Source organism: Tripterygium wilfordii, chromosome 17 (genome assembly GCF_013401445.1).
Source record: "Tripterygium wilfordii isolate XIE 37 chromosome 17, ASM1340144v1, whole genome shotgun sequence".
NCBI classification, from domain to species: Eukaryota; Viridiplantae; Streptophyta; class Magnoliopsida; order Celastrales; family Celastraceae; genus Tripterygium; species Tripterygium wilfordii.
This window is the reverse complement of record NC_052248.1, coordinates 2,180,367-2,207,947: the sequence shown is the minus strand read 5'-3', so window position 1 is coordinate 2,207,947 and position 27,581 is coordinate 2,180,367. Positions and strand designations below refer to the sequence as shown.

The 27,581-nt window shown below is 38.1% G+C and overlaps 6 protein-coding genes and 1 pseudogene across 8 annotated transcripts; 6 read left to right on the top strand and 1 right to left on the bottom strand.

The window, feature by feature from the left end:
- Positions 1-1,439: 1,439 nt before the first annotated feature.
- LOC119982066 lies at positions 1,440-2,965 on the bottom strand. The gene has a single exon (XM_038825246.1). The coding sequence runs from the start codon at positions 2,635-2,637 to the stop codon at positions 1,675-1,677; it is 963 nt and encodes a 320-aa protein (XP_038681174.1). The 5' UTR covers positions 2,638-2,965; the 3' UTR covers positions 1,440-1,674.
- LOC119982686 lies at positions 2,722-4,952 on the top strand. Its single transcript, XM_038826173.1, has 5 exons — positions 2,722-2,858; positions 3,310-3,448; positions 3,538-4,737; positions 4,826-4,872; positions 4,949-4,952. Exons 1-5 carry the CDS (start codon positions 2,722-2,724, stop codon positions 4,950-4,952), a joined length of 1,527 nt encoding a protein of 508 aa, XP_038682101.1.
- Positions 4,952-6,405, top strand: LOC119982928. Its single transcript, XM_038826530.1, has 2 exons — positions 4,952-6,037; positions 6,146-6,405. The coding sequence occupies exons 1-2, from the start codon at positions 4,967-4,969 to the stop codon at positions 6,248-6,250; spliced, it is 1,176 nt and encodes a 391-aa protein (XP_038682458.1). The 5' UTR covers positions 4,952-4,966; the 3' UTR covers positions 6,251-6,405.
- Positions 6,406-13,190: 6,785 nt separating this feature from the next.
- On the top strand, positions 13,191-16,661 carry LOC119982843. The gene is made up of 3 exons (XM_038826423.1): positions 13,191-13,357; positions 14,282-15,751; positions 16,406-16,661. The coding sequence occupies exon 2, from the start codon at positions 14,586-14,588 to the stop codon at positions 15,732-15,734; it is 1,149 nt and encodes a 382-aa protein (XP_038682351.1). The 5' UTR covers positions 13,191-13,357; positions 14,282-14,585; the 3' UTR covers positions 15,735-15,751; positions 16,406-16,661.
- Positions 16,662-17,114: 453 nt separating this feature from the next.
- Positions 17,115-17,851, top strand: LOC119982845 (protein NUCLEAR FUSION DEFECTIVE 6, mitochondrial-like). Its single transcript, XM_038826427.1, has 2 exons — positions 17,115-17,391; positions 17,481-17,851. The coding sequence occupies exons 1-2, from the start codon at positions 17,240-17,242 to the stop codon at positions 17,608-17,610; spliced, it is 282 nt and encodes a 93-aa protein (XP_038682355.1). The 5' UTR covers positions 17,115-17,239; the 3' UTR covers positions 17,611-17,851.
- Positions 17,852-19,647: 1,796 nt separating this feature from the next.
- Positions 19,648-21,810, top strand: LOC119982844 (protein NUCLEAR FUSION DEFECTIVE 6, mitochondrial-like). 3 transcript variants are annotated; one of them, XM_038826426.1, is made up of 4 exons: positions 19,648-19,924; positions 20,012-20,118; positions 21,050-21,099; positions 21,523-21,810. In XM_038826426.1, exons 1-3 carry the CDS (start codon positions 19,773-19,775, stop codon positions 21,067-21,069), a joined length of 279 nt encoding a protein of 92 aa, XP_038682354.1. In that variant the 5' UTR covers positions 19,648-19,772; the 3' UTR covers positions 21,070-21,099; positions 21,523-21,810. The 3 variants fall into 3 exon arrangements, with proteins under 3 accessions (XP_038682354.1, XP_038682353.1, XP_038682352.1); XM_038826425.1 differs by lacking the exon at positions 21,523-21,810 and having other exon boundaries at positions 21,050-21,299; XM_038826424.1 differs by lacking the exons at positions 21,050-21,099; positions 21,523-21,810 and having other exon boundaries at positions 19,655-19,924; positions 20,012-20,366.
- Positions 21,811-22,466: 656 nt separating this feature from the next.
- LOC119981642 lies at positions 22,467-27,163 on the top strand (annotated as a pseudogene).
- The last annotated feature ends 418 nt before the right edge of the window (positions 27,164-27,581 follow it).

The window sequence follows — 27,581 nt, the reverse complement described above, 5'->3', positions numbered from 1 at the left end:
AATTCAACATTTCTATTTATTTGCTATGACACAAAAACACAATACAGTTAACCTACATTGATAACTTATTAAAGAGGACATCCAACCAATCTAGATATGAAAAACTCCAATAGTCCTGCCTTCTTCTATTCATACATGCATGCATATATATATATATATATATATATATATGTAATCATTAATACAAATTTGAATTCAAATAAGCCATTGTTTATCAAAAACAAAAGCTAAAAAAGGAAAAGAACCTAACTCATGGTTCAAAAATTCCCACACAATAAAGCAAAGCAAAAGAGAAAAATGAAAAAGAAAAGAAAAAAACAACATTATTTATGGGCTTTAAATCAAACAAGCTTACCACCAAAACAAAAGTCACATAATCTAGCGGTCGGAGCGAAAACATTGAAAGGACGCGACAGTACTGGAACATGGCCCCTATCCCTGTCGTAGAATTAGATCATATGTATTCAGATTCATATATGATACGACCTACCTTTTTCTGACCGTTAATAAAGAAGATTTGGCCATGTCACTATGATCATGGGCCCCACCTTATTCAAGACCCTTGCGGGGCCGCCACCAATAAGGAACAATTACAATTCGATTTTTATGAAAATTTGTGTTTAGTGTGGATTGGGGGCTTCAATTCCGGGGCTCTAATCCCGACTTCAATTTTTTCATAAAATTATGTTAAATCATGAATTAAAATATGTGATTAAGTATTTTAGTGTTTATAATGTTAAAATATAATAATTTTTGATAAAAAACTCTAAATTTTAAACATTAAAAATTAAACCTTAAACTTTACAATATAAAAAAATTTATGATTTAACATGATTTTTGAGAGAGAATTTGAATCTCTATCACCCGAGTGTGAGGGATATTTTAATTTGATGCTGTAAATTCTGTGGGATCCACCCACTAGAGGAACATTTTGGTGCCTTCTATCTTTGCTTTTTTTAGCCGCAAATTTGCAAGTCAAAACACAGAGGATATGCTTTGGGTTCGATCAATTGGCTTGAGATAAATCCTACAGAGGATAATCCAACGTTCCAAAATTTTTAAAGTTTAGATAATTTGTTGTCATTTAAATAATAGTCATTCACATAAAGTCAATAATGACATTACATTTTTTAAAGATAATATGAACCACTAACTAAAACTATATGGTTTGACATTGCCACTAACACAAATATAGACTGTCGAATATAAACTTTAAACGTCTGATATTTTTGATCGCAATAAATTTAATTTTTATTTTAAAAAAATATTATTAAATCCATCATAATAAATACAACACATTTATAACTTTTTAGATTTTTTTTTATGCACCGGTTGGGTCCAATACCTCCCCCAATCCAACTATCCGAACGTAAAAATATGGTTAACAATGAAGAGAACCATCTCTAATCAACAAAAGCTAACCAAAAATACAAGACGAGTAAAACCATAAGATAAAGAGCTATATTTTTGTGCACAAATAAATAAAAATTATTTTCTTCAATAACCATTTTTTACGTATACTACATAATCACGAATTTTTTTACTAAGGAATTTGTAATTTAATTTTTCGACGATATATGAAGCAGCCCAAAAAATGATAAATTGGGAGAAAATCAGGAAGGGCAAAACCGTACATGCATATACTCAACGTCACCACCGGAGTCAAAATGCCAGTTAACGGTTGTGATTGACTCTCCCGAAATCCGCCAATTTCCTGGACCGGTTCGCGCAATACGCAATATGTGGATTTACCGGAACACGAAAGTCGCTGGAATATCCTAAATCCGGCGGCAAACCTCCCTTCTGGTTCCATTGCCTGCTCGGGCTCGCCCTCACGAGCGGACTCAAGCAAAATGCCAACCCTGTCGACATGTTGCGGCCTTGCCCTGGCTTCCCTCGCCGTGCCGCCAGTGGCCCTCCCACCGGCGTTCTTCGTACTTGAGACGACTCTTCAGAGTCTCCACTACCTGAAGGACAACGATCGGAATCGTCACAATCGGTTTCTAATCCTCCTACGGGCGACATTCCCCGATCCGCCCTCCTCCGAGGTCTGCGGCATACGGTAACGGAAGAATCCTCCACTGCGAACCTCGATTTCTTCTTCCGTCCAGCTCTGAATATATTCGCGAACCAGGACGGTGAAGATGACGAAGCTTCGCATGAATCTCTGGAATCCGAGTTTCTATTTGGATCCGGATCGAACTTATCGGATCTGGGCCTAAATAGTCTAGAGAGACGAGAGAATCCCCCGAGCTTGATTAAAGATCTGGACTTCGTGGTCGAAGTGGTGATTCCATTGACGGTGTTGTAGATGGTCCCCACCTGAGGAGTACTGTAGAATCGGAGATCGAAGTGATTATCCCAATTGTTAGTGGTGGTGTCGTCAGATTTCCGTCGAGCGACGTAAGGAGAGACGGAGCGAGGGAATAGCAGAGGCGGGGGTTCGGTGTCGGACTTCCTGTGCGATTCTGCCGCGGAGGCGCGTGGCCGTGGTTGGGCCTCTTGCGTCAATTGGGCTTGCAGGTGCTGCTGGGCTTGGGCTTGTGCGGCCATGAGCTCGAAGAGCCGCTCGCGGAGACACGAGGCGCAGACGCCCACGGTGCTACTCAGGTCCGTTGGGTGCTTCTTACACCTCATTTACTTTCACTGCTCTGCAACTATAAACGTCCTGCTTGGGTGTCTATATATATAAATATATATGTTCTGCCCTTGTGTATCTATATGTTGTATGCTATTTTGACTGTGTTCAGCCGTGTCATTGGCGGGATTGGCTCTCCTTTTCTTGGTGGAAGAGATCTGATGAGGAAAACAAAGGCTGGCCTTTGTCTTCTTCTTGGTTCTGCGTCAAGAAAGAGAGAGTTGGAGTGTATACATATATATATAAGGGAATGAGACTGATATTTTTATTGAGAATAGAGAGACAAAAAAACACAACAGTATTGGACATATAAACAGGATCCGCAGGCCTTATTTACATGGGTTTTGACAGTTTTGTACATTAAGTTTTTTGAAGGTTAGAAATGGTGGAAGGATTAGTCTTTTTTTTTGGGAGAAGTACCACAGAGGCCCCTGTACTTTTCAAAACGGGTCATTTGAGCCCCTTTACTTTTTTTCGGGTCATTGAACACCCTCTACTTGCGAGAATGGGCTACGTTGGCCCTTGTATAACATTTCCGTTAAAAAAAAGCTGAGTTGGCAAAAGAAAATGACATGGATTTTATTTAAAGAAAATTGAAAATGACATGGCAATTGATGGGGTTAAGTTACAATCTCACACACAGAAACCCTAAATTTATGAAACCTTTGTAGAGAGACATTTGAGAGGAAGGAGTGCCGTCGATCATCGATTTGGGTTCTGTCACAACTGGGTTTGATTTCAGATACAATCGTCGACGAAATGTCTCCAACGAAGGTCAGAGCTGTTCGGCGAAAGAAAATACAAGAGGAGGTGAGTTTGAGATTAGGTTTTTCTGATATGGGTTCGATTTGGGGTTTTTAGGGTTTATTTTCTCACATGGTTACGATTTTGTTTTTCAGTACTCTTCTAGTAGCTCAGACAGTGAAGTTGTTCCTGAAGATAACTCCTCAGAGGACGATGAGGAGGTGATTGTTGCGAGGGAGAAGGTTAGAAACTACAAAAGGGGATGGAAGGATGTATCTCTACTGCAGGAGAGTGACAAAGAAGGTGAAGATGATGATGAGCAGGTTCATGAGGAGCATGATGATGAGCAGAATGATGAGGGTTTAGGTTATGAGGAGTATGATGAGGAGCCTGGGGAGAGCGAGAAAGGTGTTGATAGTGATTATTTAGACTCTTCTGATCCAGGAAGTTACAGGGATAGTACAGATGAGGATCCAGAGGTGCGGGATGATGCAATTAGAAAGAGAAGCAGATTTCCATCATACAAAAAGGTGAAAGGTATTCCGAAATTTGAGCTTGGCATGTTGTTCACTAGTAATAATGAGTTTAAGGATGTTGTTAGCAATTATGCTATAATGACTAGGACTGACATTCGATTCAGTAAAAATGAACCTAGTAGATGTAGAGCCAAATGTAAGGGAGCTACTGATTGTCCATGGTTGATATTTGCATCATATAGTAGACAAGTGGATAGTTTTCAGGTAAAGACCTATGTCAGTGAACATACATGTCAACCAAAAAGGGGTTTAAAGTGGTTAACTACAAAGTACATGGTGAAGAGGTTCTATGGTTTTATTGCTGCCCACCCAGACATAAAAATTAGATATCTAAAACCCTTTATGGAACAAGCTTTGGAATTAGATGTGAGCTTAGGCCAATGTAAAAGGGTGAGAAAGACTGTATTAGCTGATTTAACTGGTAGTTGTGTAAAGGAATATGCACAATTAAGGAATTATGCTGAGGAGTTGATGTTGTCTAACCCTGGAAGTACTGTCTCATTGCTTACTGATAGGCAAGATGAGAATGGACCTGTTCCATTCAAAGCATTCTATTGTTGTTTTAAGGCATGTAAGGAGGGATTTATGAAGGGTTGCAGACCAATATTAGGAATTGATGGATGTTTTTTAAAGGGATTAGTTAAAGGGGAATTATTGACAGCAATAGGCCGTGATGGGAATAATCAAATGTTTCCATTAGCTTGGGCTGTGGTACTGGTTGAGAACACTGAAACATGGACTTGGTTTCTGAATTTGTTAAAGCACGATTTAGGTACTGCTGAAGGTGAACTTTGGACTCTGATAAGTGATAGGCAAAAGGTATGTGTTTGTGTATTTTCAGTTAATGATATCCCTATCTTAATTGTATTTCATGTCCATTACTCATTTTTTGTATTCTTTGTTGTAGGGCTTGGTTGCTGCTGTAGCTGATACATGGCCAAAAGCTTATCACAGGTTTTGTTGTAGGCATTTGTATGCAAATTGGTGTAAGAATTATCCAGGCAGACATCTTAAAAATCTCTTCTGGCAGCTAGCCAAATCAACCAATATGTCTGATTTTGAGCTTAACTTTAAGGAGATTGAGAAGGTGCATCCAGCTGCTGCAAAGGATTTGACGCTTGTGCATCCTAAGTATTGGAGTAAGGCATACTTCAGTCCATGGTGTCAATGTGATTCATGTGACAACAATCTCTGTGAGGCATTCAATGGCACTATTGTGGAAGCTAGGAGCAAAAGTATAATTTCAATGCTTGAGGATATTAGAAGGGCAATGATGAGGAGAATTAGGGACAAGAAGTTGGGAGTAAATTCATGGAAGCAAGAATATGGACCACTTATTCATAGAAGGTTGATAAAAAATGTAACAGATAGCCATTTGTGGGTGTGTGAATGGAATGGAGGAGGAAGTTATGAAGTGAAAAATGGGAGAAGTCAATTTGTGGTGAAATTGAGGGATGGAACCTGCACATGTGGGGCATGGCAGATTTCTGGAATTCCATGTCCCCATGCAATTCGTGCTGCACATGCCAATGGTGAAAAACCTGAGGATTATCTTGCACTTTGGTATAGGAAGGAGACATACTTGAGAGCATATCAGGTACCAATTGAACCAATTAGAGGGGAGAACATGTGGCCGAGGAGTGAGCAGGACCATTTACTGCCTCCTAAGATGAGGAAGATGCCAGGGAGACCGAAGAAAAAGAGGAGAAAGGAACAACATGAGACTGTCAACAAAACCAAATTGACACGAGAAGGGAGGATTATGACTTGCAAAGTGTGTAAGGGCAAGGGGCATAATGCTAGGAATAAGGCATGTCCTGGTAGGATAACTTCCAGTAGCCAAGTTAGTGGTTTAACTTCAACAAATGAACCAAGGATGAGAAGGCAAACAAGTCAAGCATCCCAAACAAATGAACCAAGGATGACAAGGCAAACAAGTGCAGCCATGGCCTCAATGCAGGGAGGATCTAATGAACCAATGCAGGGACAACCTAGCAGGACTAGGTATGTCAGTCCTTTTCACAAGGAATGCAGGCCAAAAACCAAGCCAAAAAAGAGGACATTATTGACTGGCCTGGGTCTCTACATTAATCCTGATACAGGTCGTTCAATCCTAAACGTAAGTTTGATAATTTGCATTTTCTACCTTGCAGATGTATTGTATGTTAATGTCAAAGAATTATTTTGTTGTTTAATATTATGGTGTTTTTTTCCTCAATTTTTGCAGCCTGGGACTTCTATGTCAAGGGTAATTGACCGTGGAAGTGAGAGTATGAAGAACAAGAAGAATGGAGTTGATAGAGGGTCATTTGGTGTTCATCCCTGTTTTTGATTTATGTGTCTGTTGTTGATGTTGGAACTGTTTAATCAGATTTTGTAGTATTTGAGGATGGCTTGTGTAATGGATCTATTGGAATCATGTTTATGCACTGAATCTATTTGACTCATTTTTATTAATGGATGTTTATGGATGCAAATTTTTTGGAATTCGATGGTCTAATTTGACCCATTTGATGAAAGTATGAGGGCTTAAAAAACCCATTAATTAAAGTACAGGGGGTTCTTTGACCCTAAAATATGAAGTTTACAATCATTTCAATGAAATTGTAACATATCTACTTTCATAGTAAAAACAAAGAATTGGACACGTGTCATTATTTTATTGGCCAATGACACGTCATCGCCTAGTCAGCATATTAGAATTTATTAGAAAAATCCAGCTCAAATAGATAACTACCACATAAGCACCGTTATAACAGAAGTTCCTTGCGGGGCTAATTTAGTCCATTCTCGTAAGTAGAGGGCGTTCAATGACCCGAAAAAAAGTAAAGGGGCTCAAATGACCCGTTTTGCAAAGTACAGGGGCCTCTGTGGTACTTCTCCCTTTTTTTTTTAATGTTGTTGACTGCCTTGTCTTATTATTCTTAGCTGGGTTTTAACGATGAGCTAATCTAATCCAATAAATATTTTTTTTTTCATTTATATAATTTTTTTTTATGGTTTATACTTTAATTAATTATTGGGTTGACAAATCAAAATAAATTGAAGGGGCGTGACACACTCGAGTAATCAATTGAAGTGATAAAGAGATTAACTAATTAGTGTGATAAAAATGATGTGTATCATTTTGAATCAGGTTCGAATCCTCCTTTCTCATTTTTTTAAAGAAAATAAAATTTGAAGGCCAGTGTGAGAAGTAAATCGGTTGGGATTGGACAAAAGTGAGGTGTCACAATCTAGGTTGGCTAGTAGCAAACTAGCAATGGGACTTTTAACCACGCAGCTACTTGCCTATCTGGAAAAAGATGCACACGCGCTCTGGCCAAGTGTGAACTGTGAACTGTGGCTGTGCGGGGGTTGTTTTGGTATTAGGCTTGGGCTTGGTATTGGATTTGGGCTTGGGTTGGTCAACCTCTATTGAAGGACCTCTCTATTTGATCAGATCATCGTTCAGGGTCGTCCCGACTTCCGAGTCCCCGCCCCATTTATGACCATAGATTTTAAGGTTGATGACATCACAACATGTCATCTAACTTAAAATCAACGGTATTCATAGGAATGAGATCTGAAAATTTTCCATCATCTTTCTATAGGCATAAGGTTTTAAATCATTCTTACTTTACCATTTGAAGATAGGGTTAATATTTGCGGATGTTTTTCCCTTGGGAACTGGGTGTGAAGTGGCCAAGTTGGTTAAACTCATCGGACACCATGCATGTCTTGACAAACTTATAGAAAATTCATCTGTGAGCTCACACAGGATTGAATACTGGTGGGAGAGCATGACTAGCAACACCCCATTATTGTCTAATATTTGAGGATTTGGATGGGCAAAAAAGATATTTTTCGTCCCTCAACTAAGGGATGAGTATCATTTTTGTCCCTAAGCTTTTTTTTCTCCCATTTGCGTCCCTCAACTATTGAAAAGTATCATTTTCGTCCTTTTAAGTGAGATTGAAGTTGGGAAAAACCTAATCTGACGAACAATATGATGCCACGTAGGATTTTTCAATGGCCGGATTTATTCAAGGGATAAACATGACACTGTTCCATAGTTGGGAGACGAAAAAAGGAAAAAAAAGAGAGCTAAGGAACAAAAATGAAACTCGACCAATAGGTGAGGGATGAAAAGTACTCTTTTACCGATTTGGATGCCGTGGTATTAAGAAACTTTAATATCATGTGCTCCTAAGATAACCACATTTACCTTATCTCATCTTTTCTCTTTTTTGTTTTTTTTTTTTTGGGCTTGGTATTAGTTGTCACCACTTGAATGATGACATTATAGGTGATGATAGGGCAACCAGTGACTTTAGCTTGGAGTTTCTAAGTGCGCCACTACTACTATCCTTTCAAAAGGTGCAATAGAGTAGAGGAATACTACTTTGAACCACCCACACTAAAGGGTTTTGCTTGATGTGTCAAATGTATTGGATATTGGAAAGGACTTGGCCACCACCACGTATTGAAAGGCCATCTTAAGTACCCGCATGCATGGTGCCCTACTTCATAAGGTACTGCTTGGGTTGGATATATGCACATGATATAGTCATAGCTAATATTAATTATGAAGATGAAAATAGAGACGTGAAAGGGAAAACCAGACGGTGCCATTGCTATCATTATCTTCTTATAGATGTGTATTTGTTGAGTGATAAAATTTTGTATGCTTCCCTTTGTCTCTCTTTAGACCTTCCAATATTTCCCATAGTTCTTCCCCCCCTCTCTGGTTTTCTGAAGAAAAAAAAAAAACTCTCATAATTGGATTTTGGTCATAGTTAGCAACTTGACACTTTCACCAATTAGAAGAAAACTCCAAGAGCAATTGACACTTTCACCAATTAGAAGAAAACTCCAAGAGCAAGCAGTCATACATACTGTGCTGATTTCGTTAATTCACGTCTCTTTCTATCAGTAAGATGTTTGGATAATGTTTTAGCAAGGAGTGACTAACAGATGATGGCAAAACATCGAGTCGGTCCCAAGCCCGGATATTGAAATCTCCGGCATGAAAATTCATATATGGATTCAAAAATGTATACCATGTACTCTTTTTGAGAGAACTATGAAATTCTGTTTAGTTTAGAATTTAACTATATGTACAGTACTCAAATTACATGGTACTTTTCCCCAAGAATCCAAACCCTTTGTTTTTCTTTTTCTTCCGTATAATATTTGTATATTAAATCTCCCGCCTCTATTGTAGTGGTTTTCATAGTTGTCTTGTCGACATATTCAGCCATCTGACTTATCATCTTCGTAGCTGCAATTTGTGCTTATAAAATATAGATTTGTACTTGTTTTGGTTTTATGCCACGTTTTGTTGAATGGGATCTTCGTTCTCCCTGTGATGCATGATAACAACGTCCAAGTTCATGGCATATATATATATATATATATATATATACGCGCCTGCGCCCCAATCTACTTGTTACACATGGTGCCTGTTTGCATAACTTCTAAGCATGGCTTTGTCATGTAGATTGGATTACTATAGTCAAATTCAGAATGTTTTTGCCATGATTTCTGAATGAAATAATAGTTTAATCCAGTCAACGGCTCTCTCTCTTCCTTTTGTGCCCATATCGAAATCATGGTGGGTTGTTTTAATTATTTGTCAACATTGGACTGTAGTGATAATTGAGTATCTGTCTCTTACCATTGTACTACTTGTTTATATATTGATCATACCCCACTATTTTCATGGTGGGTGTAGTTGTGTTATTTGATTGATTGATTGATCAAGTAGACTTCTTCTTTTCCCCCCAGTAACCTGTTTTGCCACATTTTTCAAGTTTTGGTTTGTAAGGAAAACATGAGCTAACTACTAGCTTGCAGTGGCGGACCCACTGCATAGTCACTGGGGGCCGCGTCACTGGGGGCACGGCCCCCAGTCAGTTAAATTTTTTTTCATTAAATATACCATACATTCTTAACAATTTGACACTAAGGCCCCAACAAAAAAATAAAAGGCCCCCATTACACACACTTAGCCCACTAACTAAGACCCAACCCAACTTTCATTCACACACTTAGTCCATTAATTAAGACCCAACCCAACTCTCATTCACACACTTAGCCCATTAACTAAGACCCAACCCGACCCAACTCAACCCAACCCTCATTCAACCCAAATAGAAAAATCCCAAAAATCAAAACCCTCATTCTCGACTGCTAGTGTCTACAAGGAAGCATATTTCGTATCCTTTGGTGTATCGACTTCTGAAGTTAGCATTGGTTTTGCCTATAACAATAGCAAGTGTTGAAAGATGCTTTTCTGGAATGAATATTGTCAAGACAGATTTGCGCAACCGGATCAGTGATCAATTTATGAATGACTGTCTAGTATGTTACGTAGAAAAGGAGTTGCTCGGAACTATTACTAATGATGTTCTAATATCGCACTTTCAAAATATGAAAACTCGTAAAGAACAATTGTAATAAATTATAATGTAGTTTCTTATGTGTTTAAAATATTATTAATGTGTTTTTATATTTATCGTTTATATTTGTAAGTCGATTACATAAAGAACCCAAAAAAAAATTTCGGGGGCGCTGCCCCCGGGTCATTTTTGTGCCCCCAGTAACTTCAATTCCTAAGTCCGCCACTGCTAGCTTGTGTAAAAAATTTGTTCTGATTGTTTTGTCTTTACAAGTCGTCCAAGTTCTACACAAATACAACAGAGTACGAAAGGCTTATCCAGAAAAGAAAAAAGGAGAAAATTGTGCATGAAACATCTCTTGAAAGACAGATGACTCAGAGGTGATTAAGGTATATACTCGAATTTAGTGATACTCAAGTTGGAACCCTACTCCCATTACTTAAGAAACAAAGTGAAGAAAGATTCCTAAAGAAAGAACCCATTACCTAAGAAACAAAGTGAAGAAACTTTCCTAAAGAAAGAACCAATATCGTAAAGGATCTCAATTAATGTGGCCTTTGACATTTGGTGCTTGAACATGACCCTTAGTGGGATTTAAAACTCATTTTTCAGGATGAGGATTATTTGCACCATTTACTTAACTAAGCACGCCCCATTTTAAATAAATGCTAACAAAAAATATAACATTTATTGGTATACCCCAATTTATGTTTTTTCACAAAAATACCATCTGCGCCCCTTAAATCTAATGCCCAATCCCTTTCCTACACCTGCATGCTTCTTGTCCCTTATACTCCTACATACTTCTCCAAATTTCCCTTCGAATCAAAGCTTAATCAAAAGGCACCCATTCAATCTCTACACCACCACCACTACTCGAAAACATATCAAAATGAGAGAGTGCATTTCAATCCACATCGGTCAAGTTGAAATCCAAGTCGACAACGCTTGTTGGGAGCTTTACTGCCTTGAACATGGAATCTAGGTGAGTACCTCCTGCTGCATAGAAACTCCCTATTCACCGCTTTCTATGTGGAAGGGAAGAAGGAGAAAGAAGAGAAGATATGGTAGGATCATCGATTAAACTGGGATTCTTGAAGGATGAGTGGAGATGGGATTAGGGGTGTCCAAAACCGATCCGCAACCGATAACCAATCCGTAACCGTGGTTATTTGGTTTTCGGATTCGGTTTTGCGGTTACGGTTTTGGATACGGTTATGAGTTTTACAAATTTTCGGATAAATTTTCGGTTATGATTATTTCGGTTACGGTTTCGGATATAACCGAAATAACCAAAGACTTAAGTTAGGCCCAAATACTTAGGTTTAGGCCCAACCCAACTCAAATAGTCCAAGTCTAATTCTCACAATGATGCATATCGATGCAGCAGCTCCTATTAATTAATTTGTGCCCACTACATGAATTGTTTAAGCGCTCGAGAAGGTCAAAAAGAAGCAGCGCCATGTGACATTATGCAAAACACACATAAACATACACACATGTATACATATATTCATGAAAAAAAACAACAAAAGTGGAACTAACTACTAAGAGATGATATTGTAATAGGCAAATGGTCGAACACCTAGTGGGCAAGACTCAAAGTTACCAGCACTTCATCAAAAAATTATGCATATCGATGCAGAGATGAAGTGTTTAAGCGCTCGAGGAGGTCAAAAAGAAGCAGCGCCATGAGATTCACGAACTCTCTCTACCTCGTCGTCACCGTCAATACTCCCGTCTTCTCAAATTCTCTCTACCTGGTTGCTGGTGTCCCTTCCCTGAGTTCCATTCGTCGATCTGGCTTCCGGGCTCTCCATCTTTCACTTTCACTATCAGTCTATCACACATCGTCGAAACCCTAAGGTAATTGAAAAACTAGCATTTTGTATGGGAGATAAGAATTGTTCCCAATTATAAATTTATAATGTTATATTGCTCAAATTCGATTGTATTTTTAGACAAAACCGATAACCGATCCGAAAAATATGGTTATTTCGGTCATGGTTATCCGAACATAATGGTTCGGATATGGATACTAAAATATCATAACCGAATCACTTCGGACATTTCGGTTATGGTTAAAAACCGAACCGAAAACCGAATTGACACCCCTAGATGGGATCATTGTCTTCATGTAAGGGAAGAAGGAGAAGGAAGAAGATGAAGGAGAGAAGGAGAAGAGAGAATTTGGAGCATAATGATTGGGTCAGCTGGGGGTGTTATTAGATTGAGGTTTTTTTGATTTTTTGAGGTGTACTTAATTAACTCTGGGGTGCAACTAGTTCTCATCGTTTTTCAATTCTTTTGTGGTGGTCAATATATTTTGGTCAAATTGTATAGATTTGGAAAATTATGAGTTGAATATCCATTTGGAACAATATTTTTGTGACCACACTATGAGTTTTGAGCGAACTAAAGTTTTACACATGCAGATATGACAACTCAAGTGTAGTCTAAAATCGAATGTTAAAGACAAACTTTTATAATATCATTATTGGTTAAAAAAATAATTTTAATTATCTAAAATTCCAAATTATGCCTATGCTATTGCTATGCCTTTTAATTTCCAGAAGATATATCTTTTTTTTTTTTTTTTGAGTACAAATACAAACACAATATACGACACACCACCAAATCAAGCCCAAGCAGGGGCAGACTATCAAGCCCACGTAGGGGCAGACTAAGCTCACACACCTCCTTGTAAATATTCGGAGGAGGTGAGACTAGAATCCATGACCTCAGTCAGGGACATGCAAAGTCATTGCCACTCAACCAATAACTCATTTGCCAGAAGATATATCTTAGAAGGTTATTAGATTAGATTTGGTCATTTGGGCTTCTTTGAAAGCCCAAACAGAAGGAATCGTAAATACAAAACCCCGGGCTTCTCCGTCCAACGGTCCAACTCCAGTCCTAGCAGCATCGCCATTCTCACTCTCCCTCGGTATCTGCGGCTCCGCCGCTCCGGGGCTCTCAGTCTCATTCTAGCTCGGCTGCATGCGCATTCTTTCTCTCTCCGTCTCTGCTTAGCCATCCCCAGATCGGTCTTTCCGGTGAGTTTTCTCTGATATCCTTTTACGGCCTTCGCCAATGTCATTTGTTTCGTTACTCGTTTTTCTCTTCCTGGTCGGCTTCTTTTTCAATGTGTTACTTTAAATTCAGTTCTCTATGATTTCCAAGGAAACTTGCGCATAAGATTTGAATGCGAAGCAATCAGTAGCGAAAGAGAAAGAAGAAGGCTTCGCAGCTTATTCCCCTTGCCATTTTTTGGACTATTTTTAAGAAGAAACAATCGAAATGAAATAGAAACCTAATCTTATCATTGTCTTATGGCTGCTGTACTTTGAATTTCTCCTTCTCTGACTATGAATAGTCATACCAGTAACTTCCTGGTAACCATTGGTGCAACAAACTTGTAATTTTATAATTTGAGTTGCTTCCCCTTGGTAACTCTTCAATCAATCTTATTTTGCATTATAAGAATTTATTTGGAGAGGTTTCAAAGAATTTGTGGGTACTATGATTTAAGGACAAATATGATCAATTTTTGTTATTTTGAATATAAAAGAAATTTCGGTTTTTATTTATTGAAACTGTTGAAAACTTATGCTTTAAAGTTAGTCGTGTAAAAAGAAAGCATTGCATTTTTTATAGGTGCCAAAATACATAAGATTATTAATTAGACAAATGTATAGGTACTACTTCGACGAACAATTAAGGTGGTATAGATATGCTAAATTACACTATGAATCCACAATTTAAGGATTTTCTTCACTCTAGGATCTGCAGTGCTGGCTGGCTTAAATTCAAAACCAAAGTCCATCCTCGATGCTGCTTGTTTCATAATGACCATCGATGGCATTGCACTTCTCTCTCTCTCTCACATTATATATGTATCAATGTCTGTATGAATACATATGTCTTGCCTATGTATTATTTATTTCTATTGATTCAAAACCTTTTTTTGGTTTGTCCAGGCAAAATTTGTGCCATATTTCTCCAGTTGTTAGAACTAACAACGTTACAGCGGGGAACATACCCATGGATGTTTATTCTCTATTAATTTATTTTTATAGAGAATAACATTTCAAGCTTCTTTCTTGTTTAACCCTATACCATTCTTTGATTTCTACGATATGGTCATTGTCTTTGTAAGAAAAACTAATCCCAGTTTCATTCATGTTAGGTTTTCATTTTTAACAATTTTGTTCCGGTAGTTCAATTCTTGAAAGCGTAAATCTGGTTTTATAAGTCCTTTTTTCATTTTTTTCGAAGTTTGATATGAAATCTAAACCTGGAGCTTGTATCAAAGTATGGTTTCAATTTGTTCACCTGCAAAAAACTGTGTCATTTCCACCGAGTCCACTTCAAAAATTCCCTGTTTATGTCAGTGCCACCAACTACTCAACTTTGAGCCAGGCCCAAGTTGGAAATTCAGTGAAGGATGAAAGAATAGAGCAGGCGAACAATTCTGTAGAAGTTTTGAGGAGATGGGGTTGCAGCGATGATGACATATCTAAGATATTCTTGCGTCGGCCTTCTTTGAGAAATGCTGACCTTAGTCATCTTCATTCAAAACTTGGCCTACTTCGTGGGTTAGGCCTGACCTCAAATGACCTTGTTAAGATCATCAATTGTCGGCCACGCTTCCTTAGTTGTCGAATCAATCGTTGCTTTGATGAGCGGCTTGATTATTTTATGACATTGTTTGGTTCAAGGGAAGTTCTTCTCCAAGCCATCATTAGAAACCCTTCAATTTTGTTGTATGACTTTCATGAAAGGATTATACCTGTTATTGCACTTTATGAAGGTCTTGGTGTGAGTAGAGTGGATTTGATTCCTATGCTACTATCACGGCCAACATTAATTCCACGCTCTTCATTTGATGAGGAGAAGAGGGAATATATACGCAAAACTAGGGTGTCCAAGGATTCAAAGATGTTTAAGTATGTAGTTACCCTTGTCGGCATCTCGCGGTCAGAGACCATCCGCCAAAAGGTAGCAAACTTAGAGAAATTTGGGTTTTCAGATGATGAAGTTTGGGGTCTCTTTGGACGTTCGCCGCTTGTTTTGACGTTGTCAATTGACAAGGTTCAGAGAAATATGACTTTTGTTGTTGGCACAATGAAACTCTTGGCAAATGCGGTGCTTCAGTACCCATTTTTGCTCTTAAACAATCTGGAGGCTGTTTTGCGGCCAAGGATGATTATTGCTGAGAAAATACAGGAAATGGGGCTTTCTCCATCAATCAAAGGAGTCAATGTGTTCAGGGCATTGAGAATGAAAGAAAAACGATTCTTGGCTGTATTTGTCAATTGTCACCCACAGGAAGTTGCCAGCGAGTTGATGGAGTGTTATAGGGATGCCAAAGCCATTAAGCGGCTAGCGGAAGCCTCAAAGAGACGATTGCGTACTGGCTTTCCTTTCTGAACTTCAAAGTCTCCCAGGTGATCAGCATTATTTTTTTTTTCCTCAAAAACTAGTTTGACAATATGTTGATATATTCCTTCTGTTATGATTCAAGATTATTTCCCATGTTGCTGCAATCCAGTATCATGCCATGCCATGTTATGTAGCTTAAAATTAAGGGCACAGCCACATTTATCTCTCTCTAATACATATCGTGCAATTCTCGTTTGATAAATCGTTTTTGAAATAGTCCTTGAAGAAGGTTGTGCTGTGAAAGATATATTGTAGGAAAATTTGTTTATGGGTATTGGTAATGTGTGTCTGTTTGCAGACAGTACTCATATGCCCAATATGCACCTGACTTCTTTGTTTTCCCTTTTTTCCTGAAAGAGAAATGGTATGATAGAGTATGGATAAGTTAATCAGGATTTTACTGCCTTCTTGATAGATTACGTATCATCATGTTTCCATTTGTTAATTTCACTAAAACAAAGAAAATCCTCTTTTTGATTTGATAGTGTTTGTCTGACATTTCCATTTAGAACAGCAGTTGTAGCATTAAATCTATATGGGTAAGTTTGATATTGTTCCTCTATAAGCTGCATACATAACAGAGCACAAAGTTCTTTTAAAAAGTGCTCTTTTATCCTCCAATATCTTGCTCCATAATCTGACCTGATTCATGATTGCAGGCTTGCAGCATATAGACGTAGGAAAGGAGGTAGCTGTAGCTGCAGTGAAGGATGCTATAAAAGAAGATTGCCTAGCAGAGGGATGCAATAATTAGTGAGGTCCAGACTGAAAGCTCACTGGCGTTTCAGGATTCGGCTCTAAAACTAATGACAGTTTCATGGGAAGAGATTATGCTAGCTTAAAATTGATCCACCTACCATATTAGTTTGAGACATTATTCACAATGAAAGCAAAATAACAAAGGTTTCATTTTCATGGTGTTGAGGTTTGAAGTGCATATTCGAATTCTTCTTGTGTTCCCAAGAAACAAAGAAAGAAAAGCCAATTACAGAAAGAACCCCATCTATCTCGCTGACTATGAGTCTCTTCGAGCTCTTTTGATCATTCTCGGATGTCCCGTGTACCAGATAGGAAAGATGGAGAGCCCTAGCAAACCCAAGTCAGAGGAGGCCCAATAGTTGGTAGCCCACCCAACCGTAGGTCCACAACTACTCTAAGCTTTGGGCCTACTCAGAATTTTGTTTGTGACAGGCTCATAAGAGTGTCCCATTTGAAGGTTTGGGCCTATTCAGAGTTTATTGATTTTGGCCCATAGAATAGGCCCATTTGCCTCTTGGGGTACGTTTTAATCCAAAGCGTCTTTTTAAATTCTCGGGTGTGGATTCTTCTATTCGGGCAACCAAACAATCGGATAGGGTTTTAGTCCCTACTTTCAGAGCGTAGTTCACAACCAGATTCACACGACAGCTTCGCAATCACATTCATACGACAGCTTCGTTTAATCGATTTTTTTTTTTTTTTGTGATTTTCCTCCAATTGTTATTGTCGTCGAAATGGCCTCTTTCGCCGCCGCCAGATCAATTCTCCGTTCTGCCTCGGCCCGTATCGCTGCGGCTCGCCTCCCCTCCTGGGGTAGCTCCGCCAAAGCTGCTCCGTCGCCATTTCGTACCTCTGGTAGCAAATCCCTATCTCAACGCACTTTCAGGTTAGAATTTGTAAATTTTGCGCATCTTTGTGTGTGTGAGAGAGAGAATGAGGATGGATATTTGAAAACGGTCCTGCTTGTCGCTTTAGGTACCCTGTTGAATTGAGCTCTTGTGTGGAAACGCTGCTGCCATACCACACAGCTACGGCTTCCGCTTTGATGACTTCGATGCTCTCCATTACTCGCCGCAGTCATATTTGGTTTCCCGAAGATCATTGAAATAGTGATATCTCTAAAGTGTAATATCTGATGAAAATTTTCATATGATGTTTGATGTTTGTTTAATTGTGATTGTAAAATATGTTACCAGTGGATGGCTCTGCTGTTGTTGGGCCGACCTAGGAAGGTGAGGGTGGTATTTGTCAGAGGAATTGGATTATAGAAATTATTTTATTGCATTTGATTATTAGATAAGAATATGAATGAATTGGTGGCTTGGTGTTTGGAAAGCATTCCATTACATGTTTTGCCGATTCTCTGAGAAGTGGTTATGCTCGTAGGCCGCCTCACTGGTGTGTTTTTTATTCTTGAATTAGGCATCTAGCAATGTTGCTAGGAGACTATGACATCTTGATGTTCTTTACTTCATTTCAACTTTCTGGTAAGCTAGTGTTTAGAAGTTGGCTTCAAGTTGTTGGACATGTAACTGTTGCATTTTTTTGATTGCAAAAGAATCAGTAATGATTTGGATATAAATGAGAGGGAATACACTGCTCTTATTGTAAGAGCCTTTTTTGTCTCCCTCTTCTTTTAAAATGGATGGAATGGCTTAACTGTGTTACTTATGTGGTGTGAACTGATGCCTCATGGCACTTCTAATAATTCATTTTTCAATTGAAAATTGCTCGATCTGCCCTCTGATTTCCTGTGCATTCTCCTCTTTCTCGTGTTGTAGGGTGTCGGAAGACCAGATGAAGACGGAGAAGCAGTAATGGGATGACTTGGGTCAGTTTTACTTTTTGAGGTTTCAAAATATAATAAATAGTGTCATTATAGGTTAGGAAGGATGATTCTATGTTCAGATGTAATGGTGACAGTTTATACAATATGGGGCATTTTGTAGACATTGATTTTATTAGACTTTTGTTAAGAACTTAAGATGGATGATAATCCAAGATAAAAGGATGGTCTTAACAACTTCTTTTTTCCTTTTTTGGTTGGGTGTACTAGTATTTCTAGCCCTCTTCTACAAGAGTTTATAATCATATCATCTATGTCTAGAGGTTTCTGATGCTTTATTTTTAACGATTTGAGATGTCATGCATATATATATGTGGTTGTGAATAAGTGGTGTGTTGTAAAAATAAAGTTGATATGGCCGTCTTTTAAATTTTTTGCATTCTAGATTTTGATCTAAGAAAAAGATTGCTGTGATTGTTTGCAAAGCATACTGATTATTTCTATTCGATCAGCTGCCAATGATGATGTGTGATAAATCTGTGGATACAGGCATGATATTTATTTACAAATTCAGCATTCTAAGACAGCAACTGCTGATAAATTAGAAGTTTTGAATGAGCAGCTGAAGAGACATTCCTCCAAATGGGTTAACAATGTTAACCTTAATTGTTAAAAGCTTTAATGTGGTGGGGATTGTTTTAGAAAAAAAAAAGGAATGTTGATGCGTTTTTGAGCCAAGTCTGATGAAGAACTTTTCTTTAGTTCCTGTTAAAGTATAATGTATATATGTTTTAGTTTATTATGCACTAGTCGTAGAACAGAGTATGTTTCTGGCGTTTTATCCTTACGCCTTTGGCATTCACCTTGTTCAGCTTAGTTTCTGTTTAATGTAATGGGATGTTTGTATTGTATTGTATTGTATTGTATTATATTATGAATGGCACCAATTCTGCGATTCTGTAAAACTGGTCAAAGACTTGTCAATTGCTGTGCTCTGATGATGTTATTACAATGTGGCAAAAACTGACAAAACCGGCAAAACCATTGAATTTGTACCAGATAGGAAAGACGGAGAGGAGAGCCAGAGAGCCCTAGCAAATCCAAGTCAGAGAGAGGTGGCCCAATGGTGCTAGCCCACCCAACAGCAGGTCCACAACTAGTCTAAGCTTTGGGCCTACACAGAATTTAGTTTGTTACAGGTCCATAAGATTGTCCCAGTTGAAGTCTTGGGCCAACTCAGAATTTAGTTTTTTCGGCCCATTGAATAGGCCCATTTGTCTCTTGGGGTACTCACTTTTTAATCCAAAGACGGTCTTTCAAATTCTCGGTCTGGGTTCTTCTATTCGCGCAACCAAACAATCTGATAGGGTTTTAGTCCCTGCTTTCAGGGTGTAGTTCAGAATCACATTCCCTCACATACATTCGTACGACAGCTTCGTTCCTTTTCTTTGATTTTCCTTCCGACTGTTATTGTCGTCGAAATGGCCTCTTTCGCCGCCGCTAGATGCGTTCTTCGTTCGGCCTCAGTCCGTAGCGCTGCGGCTCGCCTCGCCTCCCGGGGTAGCTCCGCCAAAGCTGCTCCGTCACCCTTTCGTACCTCTGGCAGCAAACCCCTAACTCATCGCGCTTTCAGGTTAGAATTTATAACTTTTGCGTATCCTTGTCTGAAAAAGAGAGATTGAGAATGGAAATTTGAAAAGGGTCCTGCTTGTCACTGTAGGTGCCCTGTTGAAATGAGCTCTTGTGTGGAAACGCTGCTGCCATACCACACAGCTACAGCTTCCGCTTTGATGACTTCGATGCTCTCCATTACTCGCCGCAGTTATGGTTGGCTTCTCGAAGATAATTGAAATAGTAATATCCTTAAAGTGTAATAGCTGATGAAAATTTTCATATGTTGCTATGAGACCGATTGGGGTCTTTTTGGATGGTTGGCTATCCGTTCTTAAGTTTTGGTTGATTCATGAATGGAACTTGTTCCAACATATTTGATAGTCTCAGATCTGGATTTGTATTTCTGTCTTGCTCTTGGGTTGCACCCCCTTGGTGCCGTTAATAATATTTTTCTATTCAAATTTTTTTTTTGATATGTTGTTTGATGTTTGTTTGATTGTGATTTTAATACATGTTGCCAGTGGATGGCTCTGCTGTTGTTGAAGTCAACTAGGAATTGATAGACATGGTGAGGGAGGTATTTGTTAGAGGTTTGGATTATAGAAACTATTTTATTGCATTTGATTATTAGATAAGAACATGAATTGGTGGCTTGGTACTTGGAAAGCTTTCCATTACATGTTTTGCCGATTATCTGAGAAATGGTTATGCTGGTAGGCTGCCTCACTGGTGTGTTTTTTATTCTTGAATTAGGCATTTAGCAATGTTGCTAGGAGACTAGGACATCTTGATGTTCTTTACTTCCTTTCTACTTTCTGGTAAGCTAGTGTTTACTAGATGTTGGCTTCGAGCTGTTGCCTTGTTGGTCATGTAACTATTGCATTTTTTTTTTTGATTGGGAAGGAATCAGAAATGATTTCTACTCTTATTATCATTGTGCAACATGGCAATGATGAACTTCAGGCAAAGGCATAAAAGCCTTTTTTGTCACCCTCTTCTTTTAAAATGGTTGGAATGGCTTAACTGTGTTACTTAGGTGGTGTATACTGATGCCTCATGGAACTTCTAATAATTCAATTTTGAATGAAAATTGCTCGATCTGCCCTTTGAATTCTTGTGCATTCTCCTCTTTCTCGTGTTGTAGGATGTCGGAGGACTAGATGAAGATGGAGAAGCACTACTGGAATGACTTGGGTCAGTTTTACTTTTTGAGGTTTCAAAATAGAACAAATAGTGACATTAATATAGGCTAGGGAGGATGAGTCCATGTGAAGATGTAATGGGTGACAGTTTATACCATATGGGGCATTTTGTAGACATTGATTTTATTCGACTTTTGTTAAGATGGATGATGATCAAAAATAAAAGGATAGTCTTAACTTTCCCTTTTTTTTTTGTTGAGTGTACTAGTATTTCTAGCCCTCTCCTACAAGAGTTTATAATCATATCATCATATGTCTAGAGGCTTCTGATGCTTTTATTTATTTTATTTTTTATGATTGGAAATATCATGCATATATATGTAATATGTGGTTGTGAATAAGTTCTAGATTTTGATATAAGAAAAGGATTGCTGTGATTGTTTGGAAAGCATACCGATTATTTCTATTCGATCAGCTGCCAACGATGATGTGTGATAAATCGGGGGATTCAGGCATGATTTATGAACAAATTCAGCATTCTAAGACAGTAACTGCCGGTAAATTAGAAGTTTTGAATGAGCAGCTGAAGAGACAATCCTCCCAATGGTTTAGAGATGTTAACCTTGATTGTTGAAAGCTTAATGTTGAGTTCTTTGACATGAGGTTGAGATGTATTCCAGATTATGATACTTTTGGTACATTGTTTGTTGACTGTTTGGTACAGTGAATGTGTTGTCAGGATTGGCTGGTATTGCAAACCATGAACAGAACTCTCTGTCCTTGGTGAAAAATTCATCAAAATTTCCTTGTAGAGAAATATTTTTGAAGCTTCATGAATTTCTTATGAATATTGCAGTGGTAATCACAGTAAGCATGCCTGATGATATATCAGCGTTTTTTACTCTATAACCTTTTTACTCTATAACCAACAAAAACAAGGGAGGTGGCTCAGTTGGTAATCAATTTGGTTTCGGTACAAAACTCTGTTTAAGGGAGCTATGGCTTAGCCTCTTAAAACGGTTGTATTGCAATGCAAAGATATGTATAACGTTAAGCCCAGCCCACGTAACCTGATTTAATAATAACGTTTAAGCCCAGCCCACTTAACCAAATTGGAAGGCCCACAGCGAGCTTAGTTTGTCCCGTATGTCTGTGGGACCCATTTTAGGAAGATTCGAATTTCAAGCGCGCGGCGTGACGGTAAAATCATAGTATGAGTTTGGGAGTGTGTCACAACACCATAGTTTTTGGTGACACGCCAAACAGTTTTTGCGTTCCAACTCACCTCACAGCACCACAGCTTTTGCAATCGAGCCTCATGAGCTAATGCTTCGTAACGTCCAACTGTCAAACTGACTGCCTGTGACGAATTTAGCATAACCGACGAACCAAAGCCAATCATTCATTATTTAATGTTTATTCTCAGGCGTTGGTTCATTCCAAGTCAAGCTCGCTTCTTCTTCTTCGATTCTTCGTGGTCGAGTCTTTGTACAAATCTTCTTAGGGTTTTTGTTGCTTCTTGTGCTTCTCCTCTAAGTTGGAAGATGTCGACCATGGAGAGCTTGATAGGATTAGTGAATCGGATCCAGAGAGCATGTACGGTTCTTGGAGATTATGGAGAGGGCGATAGTGCTTTCTCTTCTCTCTGGGAAGCTCTTCCCTCTGTTGCCGTCGTCGGTGGTCAGGTTATTCTGTTCTATTCCGTTCTCTTACTCTAATTGAGCTCTAGACACTGCTGAAGTCAATAGTTTTTTCACGGAGAAAATATAGGAAAATAGTTTTGAGAGAGAGAGAAAAGGTCCCTTTTTTAATGGTGATTTTGTTGAATTTTTAATTGCTGTGAATTTTTAATTATTTATTTTATTTGCGGAAACAGAGTTCGGGGAAGTCTTCAGTTTTGGAGAGCATAGTGGGGAGAGACTTTCTTCCCAGAGGATCCGGTTTGTACGGTTTTTTTAAAAGCTTTTTTTGAGATAATTATCCATGTGATTGTTATGTCGTCTGTGTTGTTTCCTAATGGAGGACTTCTATGAACAATTGCAGGAATTGTCACTAGACGGCCTCTGGTCTTGCAGCTTAACAAGACAGAAGATGGGTCACAGGAGTATGCGGAGTTTCTTCACCTTCCCAAGCGGAAATACACTGATTTCGGTATACATTTGCTATTGTTGCTTAATGATTGTTTGTTGATTTATCTATAATGCCACAATTGTTTGAATAGAAAGGAGTGTGAAAGTGTTATTTGGAATTGATTTCTTGTTGCAGCTTTGGTTCGCACGGAAATTCAGGATGAAACGGATCGAGTAACAGGGAAGACAAAACAAATATCTCCTGTTCCTATCCATTTGAGCATATATTCTCCCAATGGTGTGTAAACAGTGCACCTGTGTTCTTTTTGGTTATATTAGTTTCTATATCAATGTTTAGACTGGATTGTTGATTCTTTTTATTATGTTAGGAATTTCAATTCTAATCAACTTTTGTTCCTTAATCTCCAGTTGTCAACTTAACCTTGGTTGATTTACCTGGATTAACGAAAGTTGCTGTTGGTATGTTCTACTTAAAATTTATTTCAAATTTCAAATTCTATGTTCTTTTTTATATTTGACTCTTGGATGGGGATAATTATCTTTTCAGAGGGACAACCTGAAACTATTGTTCAAGATATTGAAAGCATGGTCCGCTCTTATGTTGAGAAGGTAATGACATGATTAAGGTAGCATTTTAAGAACTGAAAAACAATTTGGTTGGGTGAGTGAATTTTTCATGTTGGGTGTGCTTGCTGCATTTTGTCTATTATTGTGAAATTTTTTCGATTATAAAGGAAATGCCAAATATTTAGGAAAATAAAGGATGATTAAACCATTATCTGGCCAAAATGAAAAGAGAAAGTAATATATGACTCTTTTGAAAAACTCAGCTCACCTTAATCAGTTTTGTAATCAACACATCATTGCTTGTCATCTTTGTGTATTCTCATTGATATCCATGTCATATTTGTAGCCCAACTGTATCATATTGGCAATAAGCCCGGCGAACCAAGATATAGCTACATCAGATGCTATCAAACTTTCCAGGGAAGTGGATTCCTCAGGTATGTTTTATTTATATTATAATGTAAGCTAAAAAAATGCATTGTGAGATATTTTTGTTTGTTTTCGTCTTCCTTACACAATTTCATCTGTAACCTACACAGGGGAACGAACATTTGGGGTGTTGACAAAGCTTGATTTGATGGACAAGGGCACTAATGCATTGGATGTACGTTTTTCCGTCATCCCCTCTTCCTATTATTTGTTTCTACTTGTATTCAGTCCGAGTAATCAACGGAGCTTTCTTTTAATTGCTTATGAGTTATGATGTTTGGGCTTCCAAAGCAACGAAGTTGACGGTTGAGGCAAATGAAATTGCATTTGAATTAGAATCATTTCTCAGATAGGAAAAAGCAGAGGTTGTGTAACTGTCATATATGTGAACATCAGAAACGATCTTTACAATTTTTAAAATTCATGTTGTTTACATTATTATTAGTACTGCTTGTCCTGATTTCTTGTTATCTTGGATGAAGTGGCTTAATTATTCTGGGAAAACTAATTTGGCGTAAAAATGTTTGATTCTCTCTCTTCAGGTTCTTGAAGGAAGATCTTACCGACTGCAACATCCATGGGTTGGAATTGTGAACCGTTCACAGGCTGATATAAATAAAAATGTTGATATGATCATTGCAAGGCGCAAAGAACGCGAATACTTTGCAACAAGTCCTGATTATGGACACTTGGCCAGTAAAATGGGTTCAGAGTATCTTGCTAAACTTCTTTCAAAGGTTCAATTTCCAGTACATTGCGAACTATAGTGGGTTTCAGTTTTTCTGGAATATTTATTTGATTGTGCGTGACCTTGGTTTCAGCACTTGGAATCTGTAATTAGGACCCGGATACCAGGCATCTTATCCTTGATAAACAAAACTATTGATGAACTCAAAGCAGAGATGGACTATCTTGGCAGGCCTATTGCTGTTGATGCTGGGGTGAGTGCCATTTATCTTCTGCGATACTTGGTGATTATACTTTCTTTTGTATTGCCCACAACTTAGACTCTGTATTTTAGGCTCAATTGTACACCATCTTGGAACTTTGTCGTGCATTCGACCGGATTTTTAAGGAGCATTTGGATGGAGGGTAAGTGTTCATTACTTTCTTTTTTATTTTTTTTTATTTTCTTCTTTTATTTATAAATTTGATGATTTTTATGTATAAGAAACTCTTAGGGATTCCTATTCTTTCAATATTTACCCAACCCTGGAAATTTTGGTTTAGACATGGCGGAATATTTTTACATTTCTGTGTGTATTTTTCAGTATCTTCATTTAATGTGGTGAAACCTAGCTGAGATATTGTTTCCATCTTGTGTCTTTGTCAATACTTTGACACATTTGAAATTCTCTCTCTTGTTTCTATCAAAGACCCTAGAATTGGATTACTTGCTTATGGTGCATTAGAGGTTTGCTGATTTCTCTAAACCCTTGTGTTAGATGAACGTTTGTGCAATTTTCTAAATGATCTGATTCTTTAAGTTATTTAGCATTATGCTAGGGGCGTTATCAATACATCAGTACTTCATTGTATTTCTGTTGTATTTGATGGGCCTTAAATTTATTAATTTAAAGCTGGGATGCAATTCTCTGATGTTGGCTTTGGGTCTCTAAATTTTAGGCGACCTGGTGGTGATCGCATTTATGGTGTGTTTGACAACCAGCTTCCTGCTGCTTTGGGGAAACTTCCATTTGAGCGACACCTTTCTATTCAAAATGTAAGGAAGGTTGTTTCACAGGCAGATGGTTATCAGCCACACTTGATTGCCCCGGAGCAAGGTTATCGACGTCTCATCGAGGGTGCATTGAATTATTTTCGAGGCCCTGCTGAAGCTTCTGTGGATGCAGTGAGGACTTATGTTATGTATATATATATATACTTGTTTGAGCAAATTGAAGTATATTTTGTGTTTTAAGACTTGATTCGATTTGGAAAAGATTATTCTTAGACATTGCAATGCAGGTTCATTTTGTTTTGAAAGAACTTGTGAGAAAGTCGATTGCAGAAACTCAGGTAAATTTGAAGATCTCTGATTGTTAAAAGTAAAAATAAAAAAATTGAATGTTTTTGTGATGGGGAAGATAATTTTTAATGTTTGCAACTAACCAGGAGTTGAAGCGTTTTCCAAACTATGCAAGCTGAATTAGCTGCTGCTGCTGGTGAGGCCTTAGAGAAGTTCCGAGATGAGAGCAAGAAGACCGTTCTTCGGTTGGTGGACATGGAATCTTCATATTTAACTGTTGATTTCTTTAGGAGGCTTCCTCAGGAAGTGGAAAAGGGGGGAGTGGAAAGGGGGGGGAATCCTGCTTCCACTGATGTTGACCGTTATGCAGAGGGGCATTTCAGGAGGATAGGATCAAATGTGTCGTCTTATATTCATATGGTGTCCGAGACAATTAAAAACACAGTTCCCAAGGCTGTGGTTCATTGCCAAGTTAGGGAAGCAAAACAGTCATTACTCAATTACTTCTACACCCAGATAGGGAAGAAAGAGGTACTCTTTATCACCCATATGCTCCTGTTGAAAACTCTTTACTGTTTGCATGGATCCATTGCTTTTCGTTTAACACATCCTTGCCGAAGGACATTTACTGCAGTTGACTGCTGCTGTTATTAATTTGCTCATCTATGTCAGGGTAAACATCTTGCCCAGTTGTTAGATGAAGACCCAGCATTGATGGAAAGACGACTAGAGTGTGCTAAAAGCCTAAAAGGCTTGAATTATACGAGCAAGCGAGGGATGAGATCGATTCTGTATCCTGGGCCCGATGAGAGATCGGCAATCGAATATTCCTTGTATGATAGCTACAGACACTTATGAATCATTTCCAGCTGATTGTTCTTACTGATTTTATTATTTAATGGTTGAGATTCTTCACATCCTCACTCCATTCTTTGTTGTTTGGGATTGAGACAGTAGAACTTGTTATATTTTGATCTTTGTTGTTTTATTATCATTATTGTATATAGCTTTAAGAACTGAAAAACAATTTTGTTTGGGTGAGTGAATTTTTTTGTGTTGGGTGTGCTTGCTGCATTTGGTCCATTGTTGTGAACCTTTTCTATTATAAAGGACATGCCAATTATTTAGGAAAATAAAGGATAATTAAATCATTATCTGGCCAAAATGAAAGGGAAGGTGCTAGTCTGCTAGATGATTCTTTCAGAGGGATAGATCAAAATTTTGGTTATTTTGCTGGTTTTCTTTTCTTTTCTTCTCAGCAGGAACAGAAGTTCTTTCCCTACAATGCACACAAACCATCCTTCACTTTACTAAGCATACACAACATCATATGAAGGTGCTGAAGATAGATTATCTTTAGCCATAAATAGTATTTGGATCATGATCAGATGTTTTAAATAGAAATAATATATATATATATATATATTTAAAAATATCACAGAGAATTATACTTGATGTCACCTACTTTGAGTAATTCAA